The sequence below is a fragment of the Coffea arabica genome, chromosome 6e (assembly GCF_036785885.1).
Source record: "Coffea arabica cultivar ET-39 chromosome 6e, Coffea Arabica ET-39 HiFi, whole genome shotgun sequence".
In the NCBI taxonomy this organism is placed as follows: Eukaryota; Viridiplantae; Streptophyta; class Magnoliopsida; order Gentianales; family Rubiaceae; genus Coffea; species Coffea arabica.
The window spans coordinates 34,779,517-34,789,313 of NC_092321.1; the positions used below are offsets into that span (position 1 = coordinate 34,779,517).

General features: G+C 38.4%; 1 protein-coding gene across 1 annotated transcript; it reads right to left on the reverse strand.

The window, feature by feature from the left end:
• Nucleotides 1-7,711: 7,711 nt before the first annotated feature.
• LOC140009871 (uncharacterized) lies at nt 7,712-9,518 on the reverse strand. Its single transcript, XM_072056204.1, has 5 exons — nt 9,368-9,518; nt 9,034-9,281; nt 8,786-8,952; nt 8,481-8,704; nt 7,712-7,782 (listed from the first exon to the last, which is right to left on the reverse strand). The coding sequence occupies exons 1-5, from the start codon at nt 9,516-9,518 to the stop codon at nt 7,712-7,714; spliced, it is 861 nt and encodes a 286-aa protein (XP_071912305.1).
• Nucleotides 9,519-9,797: the final 279 nt, after the last annotated feature.

Sequence of the window (9,797 nt, forward strand, 5' to 3'; positions counted from 1 at the left end):
AATAGATGCGACTATTTTGGCCATAACTCAGGCTACATAGATCCGTTTGAGGTGTTCTTGGTGGCGTTGAAAATCTGAGACAGAGTACTGAAAATTTCATGTTTTGGAAAATGGCTAAATCCGAACGGATTATAGTGAATAAACACAACCAAAAAGACTAAACTGTCCACGCGGAACTCTGGAATGTAACCTAGAACAGCGAGGGTATTTTCATCTTTTCACAAGTTACGTTTCTCCGATTGAGCTGAAATTTTTTAGGCAACTATAAATTACCATTCCCTACAATTTTCATGTTTTAACCCAAATCCAATTCGGCCTCTAACTATGAGCTACAGTGCCGGGCAGAATGAAGAACAATGAAACCCTAACTTTCCAATTTTCTTTCCAAAACAGAAATTGCTTGCAATTAACCTCCATATACACCTTCTAGCTTCATTCTATATCATTTCCCATCATCATACATGGCTACACCATAACAATCATATTAAAACAGAAATCACATGATTAAATAGAAAAATGTCATCAATCTCAACCCAAATCATGAAATAACACCAATAATCATCACCTCAACTCACATAAGTTACTAATTAAACATTATTGGAAGGAAAAGAGTAGTTCCTTAGTCACTCACCTTATAACACAAGAAAGGAAGCAATTCAACACCTTAGCTTTCCAAACAACTTCACCAATCACCTCAAAAACACTAAGTGGAGGAGTTTTATGGAGCAATTACAAATTTAACCGGTTGAAGTTGAAGATTGAGCAAGTTTGGAGCAAAATTTTGGAGAGCTTTTCTTTTCTTTTCTCCTTAGAGAGGGCCGGCCATGAGCTTGCAAATTTTGGGGATTTTTGGGTCAACTTTTTGAGTTATTTTGATAAATTGGTAAGAGAATGAATAGTGGTCAAAAATGGTAATGAATCTCTAAGTGACACTTGTCACTTTCATTAATTGCTTGCCTAACTTTTGTCTCTCTTACACCTATCCAATTGGTAACCTCTAATTATCGCATAACACCCGGTAAATTAACTCCAGTATCCAAAACTTAACCTAACTGGCCAAATTTTTCTGACTTTTTCGCCCTAGTGGGTCCCACGTCCGATATATGTTCGTAATTGTTCAAACACTAACTGATACTATAAAAATCATATAAAAACTATATTTACTCGATTAAATTATCTGGGGAATTTTCTAATAAAGAAAATGTCGAAAAGGCGGGCGATCAATAAAATAAACCCTAGGAACTTAGAAAATTTGCGGGTTCTCGCACTCATTCTTTCGGGGAGTCACAGAATTGGCCTTGGGTTAAAACATGAAAATTCTAGGGAATGATATTTTAGAGATTCCTACAAAATTTTAGGTCAATCGGAGCAACGTAGCTTGTGAAAAGACTGAATTACCCCTGCTGCCCTGTTTCTACCCGAATTTGATAATTGCGTCTGTGATTGGTTATTTTGGTTGGGAATACTTCGGAATTGGTTGTGGAGGTCTTCTGATGAATTGTAGCCGTGTATCTTAGCTTTAAGATGGTTTTGGAATTACTTGATTTGGACTTAGGTAGCCTGACTTATGATGTTTGAACCAGAATGCGGTTTGTGAACCTGTTTTTACGGTTCTGGTGTAGTATATTGCATTTTTGACCTGGTTACACTAGAAACTGGACAGAGTAGCCTTCTTCAACATTGTATCCCTATCTCTTAGCTTCGAAACGGTGTATCTTGTACCTCCATCCGATAATCGTAGTGCCAATGGTACCAAAACCGTAAACTGATGTCAAAAACTATTTTTTTTGGGTTAGAGCTTAATGCCATTTCCGGATTTTCCTGGTTTACTCTAGTGCTTATACATTCTAGTGGAACCTTATTTTGGTGGTATTTGGCATTGGTTATGACTTGTAATTGAGTCTTATTATGCTTATTTGAATGTTCTAGGCCGTGACGGTGGTGCAAGACGTTCTTAGGCGGAAGTGCATGAAATATCATTTGCTTGATTGGTGAGTGTACCACTCACTTGTTGTTTACAATGTGGCTTTGGTATATGTGAACTTGATGCCTTGAAGGCTTATTTGCTCCGTTGAACTTAATTGAGTGAGGGTGTACTTGATCGCCCTCACCCATTTGGTATCTCCAATGACTGTCTACTGTTTTACTGTAATGATTGAATGATACATGAAATACTAAATTGGTTCATGAATTTGGTGTCGCTTGGACGAGTATCCAACGACCATTACTGATACGACTGAGCTCAACCCCATTGGTAGTCGATTGGATCGAGCCGGCGAGGGCTTCGTCGTGAAAATTGACGAGCCATGGGGACTGTTATATGGAATCTTGTAGTAGTGAGACTCTTGATTCCGGTATACTCAAGTATTACCAAATTTCTACTGTTTGGAGTTCGGGCCCGGTAGGGGTATGTTGGGTGGAAGGAATGGAAGTAAAGTGGAGCCTACGGTTGGTTACTCTTAAACATTGACGGAGGGTCAATGAAATCCGATCAAGAATGCAAACGAGGAAAAGGGCTCTTGAGAGCCGCCCGTATCCTTTTATTACCACTATTAATGTGTGTCTTGGCTTACTTTTGATGAATTGGAATGAAAAGCCTTATGCTTGTGTGAACTTTGCTGCTCGAGTGGTATTATCTCACTGGGCGTAAGCTCACTCTATTCCCTTTTTGTTTTCCTTACAGAAAAATAAATACTTTTGGACTGGATTTGATAGTTGGTTGCCGAATTGAGCTAGATGGACATATCTTTTGTATAGCTCCTTCATTGAAACCCTAAATGTACTTTTGGGTCCGTTTCTCTTTTGATTTGACAAACCGTACATGTATCCACTTTTGAATAACTTTTGTATGCCACTTTGGATTGTATATGCTTAATTTCAACATGTAAATATTTGCTTGATGTTTGGTTGGGTTTTGACGTGTCGGTTACTATTCATGGCCGACTCCGATTTCATTTTTTTTATTTTGACATTTTGACTTGTTTACGCGCCGTTGTATGTTCCAGGAACGTATTAGATAGCTCTAAACTAAACCGTTAGTCCTGGCGAGAGCTGGGCAGGCAGTCCGCTAACCCCTTTGGTTCGCCTTAGGGGAAGGTGGGGCTGTCACAAAATCACGCAAGGCAAATAAAGCAATAAAGCCCTAACTATTACATTGAGGGGGAGCCTACTACAATCTAATGGGGGAAATGAAAATAAATAAAATAAACCTTAACTATTACAACTTGGTATTTAAATGCCTTTTAAATAATCAAAATGAACTAAAATAAATATACGAAATTAAGACGAGTAAAGCGAATTAATAAATAAATAAAATGAAAACATTCAAAAGGCATGCAATTAAACACATAAAGTCATATAATGAACATAGGGTGAAATAAAGCGAAAATAAGGGATAGAGTGTACCTCCCTTGAGTCGGGACCCTAGTGACACGAATTTACTTATTTACCCTCCAAAATAATAAAAAGGGTCAAGGCATCACTTTAATTAACAATTAATCACATGAAACAAAAACATGAGAATTAAACACGAAATAAACCATCCATGTGTAAGAAATTGAGACGAGCGAGATCCTAAGTAAAAAAGTTTTAAAAGTTTAAAATGAAATACTAAAATTCAATGGCTTAAAAATGGAATCTATCATATTCAAGTGCTAAAACTTCACAAAAGAAGAATGGAAACTTATTTATTAGGACAAAACTACTAAATTAGCGAAAATATTAATCAAAGGGAAATCAAAACTATAAATTCTTCACAACTATCCCTATTTCATCCTAAAATCACAAATAATCTGTCCAAGGTTCATGTTAAGACATACCAAAGCAAATTAACATTTTTGAAGGGACAAAATTGATTAACTTTGCCAATTTTTAGGCCATAGCGAAATTAGACAAAACTTAAAGGGTTAAAGTGTGACTTTTCTTTTTAACATGCATGCAAACTATGTAGAAGAGCCTTCCTTTTCTGCACCAATTCAGCCGCAATCTTCTTCCCATTTCATCATGCCAAGCGAGTTCAACAAATACCAAGGTTTCAACTATCAATTATCAACTAAATGAAACATGAACTTTCGTTGCAAGATTGAGGCAAAGCATTTGAGTTGACCCAACAGCAAGAGAAAGGGGAGCAATGCAGCAAGAAACGCAAGAGGTTTCATGTATCAAGAAGACACTACAAGCACCAGCAGCTCTACGATGCAAAGAGATGTAAGAACACTGCAGAGGCACGAAGAGATGAACATGCACACGACATACCAACCAAAAACCTAAAAATCATAAGCTTCAAACAAGCCCACGCTTGAGCGAGCCAAAGAAGGAACAGAATCCATTTGTTCACGCTGTTGTAACAAGCCGAGATCTTTAAACTTGTTGCAGCAGATTTTTATGGGCAACTCTAAGCGCGAAAGTATTCTAAGATCAGGTAAACAGGCTCCTCAAACATTCTTCCTAGTTTTCAACATAAAATTCTTAAGTTGAAACACAAAATTCAGAAAGGGAAAGCGTACAAAACTGGAAATAAAATTTCTGCAACTTTCTCGGTTTCTTAATCAAACACAGAAAAATCAGCGTTATCTATTTTGTTAGAAGCAAAGTAATTTAAGCACCAAATCCAATCATTCTAATGAGGTTGAAGACCGAATCTAAATCACAAACCAAAGGCATGCATCTTCAACTTGAATCAAAATGAACCCCAACTCGAAAGTATAGCAGAATATAAGGGTAGAAAAATAAGGAAAACATCAAAACCTCAAGTTCCTTCTTAGTTTCTGATTAAAACTTTTGCAAACGCACTGAACCCAAAAACTATACAGTCTGCTAACAAGATTGCCAAGCATCATCTGGGCTCTCCACTCACGGATAAAAAAAAAAAAATCTTTGGACAGAATGGAACAGGCGAAGGGGGAGGAAAAAAACCAGAGACAGCCGCCATGTAAAGCTAAAGGAAATGCAGCCCTAATCAAATTATTTGCGTGTTTTGTCTCTCCTTACTCTGTAACAACAAAGAACGGACCAAATCTAGACTTATTAGGGTGCAACCCTGATCAAGCTAAGAAAGAACGCAGCCTGCATAATCACGATTACAAACCCAGCAGACAAACAAGAACCTCAGGGAGAGAAATGTACAAGAGGAGAACTCAGTGTTACCTCTGTTGACGCCTTGGGAGTCGAATCACCGTGAGCACCCTTGGATGAACAACGCTGCAGGACCACCCAAAAGGGAATTGCCTACTCTGATGGAGAATTGCAAAGGCAGGATCTTTTTCCTTTAAACTCCCTTCTCAGCAGCGACCTTTCTTCCCTAGTTCCTTTCTTGTTCTCGGCTTCTCACTTTCTTTCTCAACCCGTAACTCTCTTGACTCCAGATTTTCTCTCCCTCAAACTCTCCTCACTCTCTCTTGGTTTTCGGAGTTGGCCTCCGAAGCTCCATTCGGTTTTTTTTTCTCAGTTTTCTTTTTAGCCTTTTTCTCTCAAAAGTTTTCTCCTCCACCCGAAGCCTATTCTCAATCTCGATTTCTCTTCTAAAACCTCTCTCCACCGTCAACTCCTACCCCTTGCTTTCTTTTTCTAAAACCTAGCCGTCACACCAGATTCCCCCTTACCCGAACTCCTTTCTTTTCCTTTTATACCCAATGACCAAAACCCAAAACCCTGATATCAATGGTCCTTTTCAATGTCAGCTCCTCGTTCCTCACCTCAGCCATCCGATGGTTTCCTTTGTTCTAGATTCCTCTTGCTTCTTTGATGAAAGCCAGGTTAGTATGATCCAAAGGTGGAGAAAAAATGACGGAAAAAATGATGGAAATCAGATTAGAATTGAGCTGCGTTGAGTTATGTACTCTCACGCATGTTCCTTGTTTCTGATGGAGAAAAAGCTTGGATCGTGTGTAGCCTGGGGTGCGTGAGCTTGCTTTTTCTTCTTTTTTTTTTTCCTTTTTTTTTCAATGAATCATTTAATTAAACAATAAACAAAAATAACCGAAATAACAATTTAAGTAAACAAAAATGAACACAAGTAGGAATAAAAGATAAAGACAAAATGCTAAGATTTTTGTTTTATTTTTCAATTAATAAACAGTAAATTTGAAAAAGAAACAAAGTATATTTTTGTGAATGATTTTCTTTTTTTTTGATAAATTCCATGCTAAAAATGTCTTAAAAATAAAACTAAGAGACTAAAATAAATAATAACTAACATAACAAAAAAAAATTTAATAGCAAATAAACTAAATTAAAAAATTTGGTGTCTACAAGTGCCATAGTTGATTTAATGAAATTGGCGAATTAGATATAGGGCTTAATTGCAAAAGTTATGGTGTAATGGTAGAGTTAAAGAAATTGGTATACTACATATAGGGCAAAATTGCAAAAGTTAGGGTGTAATAGTAGAATTAACGAAATTAGTGTACTGCATATAGGGCTAAATTACAAAAGTTATGGTGTCATAGTAGAATTAATGAAATTTTTTTATTACATTTGGGGCTAAATTGCAAAAGTTAGGGTGGCATAATAGAATTACTGAAAATGATCTAGGAACAAGTACTTTAGACAGTGACAACTAATTGTTGTCACTACCTCTGAACCGGTTGAGCGACAATGATGATGTTGGAAGTTGTCATTATATGGACCATTTTAGTGACAACATTTTCTTAGGTCGTCACACAAGTAATTTCCCAATCACTAATTTTTCATGTGTTGCCAAGAGAACTAGATAGGGAGTCATGATATTGTTTTACCTTCATAACAAGTTACTAACTAAGTTTGGAACAATTATAAAATATGTATACATTTTTATTACAACACCTTCCCCATTTTACTAATAAAAAACATAGGCTAAATTGTAAATGATAGGGTGCCATAATAGAATTAATGAAATTGGTTTATTACACATGAGGCTAAATTGCAAAAGATAAGGTGTCATGGTAGAGTTAATGAAATTAGTTTACCACATACGGGGCTAAAATGTAAAAGATAGGGTGTCATAATAGAATTAATAAAATTTATTTACAACATATGGGGCAATATTGAAAAATTTAGGGTGGCATAGTAGAATTACTGAAAGTGAGTTAGGAACAATTACTTTAGACAGTGACGACTAATTGTTGTCACTAACTTTGAACCGGTAATCACATTGTGATAATATTGTAAGTAGTCACTATAGGGCCCATTTCAGTGATAATATTTTTTCAAGTCGTCACGATGGTGATTTCCCGCCACACAGGCTAGTTGTGCGCCACCCATATTATGACGATTAATCGCGTGTTGTCACTGATGATTAGTCTACCCTCGGTCAATTATGATAACATCAAAAAGTCGTCACTAAATTTGCTCAACTGTGACAACTTTTTCTGTTGTCACTGAGAATGTTGTAACAAAAGGCCAAATTTCTTGTAGTGTATCTACAAGAAGAGCAAGAGTACTGTGAAGAAAAAAGTTATATCACAACCCGTTTCATCTTCTTCTATTGACATCCCTATCACTGAAAAAGATGACAGCGGTAATGATAATGATGACGATAATAGAGGAGTTAATAGTAGAGATTTGGGAAATGACAACAATAGTGGTGGCAACAAGTATTAGGATAACCAGTGTGTTGGTGGCATATCATGGGCTCAAGAAGATGAAAACTATTATGCCGTGCAAGATACCGGTCATGATTATTATCCTAGCATAGAAGCACAACGGGCAATATTTGAGTAGAATAACTAAATTCTCAAGCGAAGATAACTCCTCTCACTATTTCAATTTCAAAGATACTCTGAAATTCATGAGCATATGCAAGACCTGAATACAAGTCAATCATATAGAGTATGATATTTAGTAGCAGCTGGGGTACTTGGTGACTAGGACATTAGTTTGATCGATCATATGTAACTTTCACTGGTTATTATTCTGACTATGAGTCATATGATAGATTTGGCCATCTTTAGAGGCCCACTAGCGTTTCTTCTAGTGCATATCGTAATTAGCAAATTGAAAGATATCATGAGGATTTCCTACTAGTTCAAGTAACATTGGCTATTATGGAAAAAATTATGGTTCATCCAATAGCACTACTGATTGTTTGTACTATCAATGCTTCGGTTACCACAATAGTTAGGAATTTATATCAAATCCACCACTTTTGTCATATTGGGATCATGACTCATCTAGGGCGTCACCAAATTTAAGAGACAAACATTATGATTCATATATTTCTTCACATTTACATGAAGAAAACCAAGTATCAATGCCTTATTCTTAATATAATAGGTAGGGAGATAAGGATGATTTTGAACTTGCTCTTCATTCCATATGATTTTTTTTTTAAAACAAACTCTGACTTTATTCGATTAAAAGGAGAATGGATCATACATGCACTGCAAAACCAGAAAAACCTAGCTTGCTTCTTCTAACCCTTCGAAAGCTTGGAAGACCCGCCCGATCGAGCGTGAGGTCACCTCTAACCAAGGCCGGCAGGTCACAGAAAGATTCATATGTACAGCTACTACCCGAGTCCACACCAATGTTTGCAAGACGATCGGCAGGCTTATTCGCTTCACTAAAGCAATGAGACACCTCTCGAAAGCATCTTCTATCCTCCAGCAAATCCTGTAGATCCCTTCGCAATCTCCATGGACACTGTACTATCCCCTGAATGATCTGAACCAGCCCCAAAGAGTCAGACTCTATGTGCAAATTCACGTACCTACGAGAGATAGCCAACCTAACACCAAATAAAAGTGTTTTCAATTCCGTATGCAAGCTGGTCGTCTCTCCAAAACAGCACGAATACCCCAAGATAAACCTTCCCTCCGAGCACCGGAGCATGCCCCCATCACCACTCTCTCCTGGGTTACCCCTTTTGCAACCATCCGAGTTCAGCTTGACCACAAGAGGCACTGGACGGTTCCAGTGAACCACCAAGGTTGTGTACTCTTTTCTCAGTCCAGCCACCATACCAAACAAGCACAGCTAGTCAGGTACAGCGGGGATGGTGCCCTTAAACTGCAATTGCATAATATCCCTGAGGTCAGTAAAAATACTTCCACGTACGTGTGGCACCGGCAACCGTTGCCCTTCGAACACAAATTTGTTCCGCATCTTCCATAGATTCCAACAGATTAAAGATGGCAGGAGACGGAAAAGGTACTGGAGATATGGATTCTGAGCTGGCTGCAGCCACCAGCTAACCACCTTATGTCGTATCATAGAAGATGATCCAAACCCACCAATCACCTCTTCGAAGTACCCCCAAATGCTCCTTACCACCTCCCCAGTGCAGAAGATGTGATCAATAGTCTCTGGACATGGATGTAGACAGCAAAACAATGAGACGGACCCACTATGCCAAGCCTATGTAACCTGTCCATCACTGGCAGTCGGCTACCTATCAATCTTAACATGAAGAACCAAATCTTGAGCGGCACTCCCTGAAGCCAGAGCCTCGAGTAGAGCCAGGAGCTGCTGCCACCTCCTCGAGCAATCTGATAGGCTGATGCTAATAAGAAATTACCGGACATGCTTGGAGCCCAATCCATGGTGTCCGCCTGATATAGAGAAGGCGGAGCAACTTCCAAAACCTGCCCCACGCATCTGCTAGGTAGCACCGCGCACAACCGCTGAACGTCCCAGTCACCCTGGCCGATAAAATCTGAGACTACACATTCCTAAAAATTATCCACTTGCCGACATAAAGGGCCCGTCCCCAACCAATTATCATGCCAGAAACTAATAGCGCCCCTAGCCAAAACCCACCTGATATGCTGCTCAGTCATCCCTTGGATAGCCATCATTCGCCTCCAAGTCCACGAATCACC

Coding starts and splice junctions, on each gene's coding strand:
- LOC140009871 (XM_072056204.1), bottom strand. CDS start 9,518: ATGGATTGGGCTCCAAGCATGTCCGGTAATTTCTTATTAGCATCAGCC. Junction 8,953..9,033: donor AACGGTTGCCGGTGCCACAC/GTACGTGGAAGT, acceptor GTACCTGACTAG/CTGTGCTTGTTTGGTATGGT. Junction 7,783..8,480: donor TGTGGACTCGGGTAGTAGCT/GTACATATGAAT, acceptor ACTTGTATTCAG/GTCTTGCATATGCTCATGAA.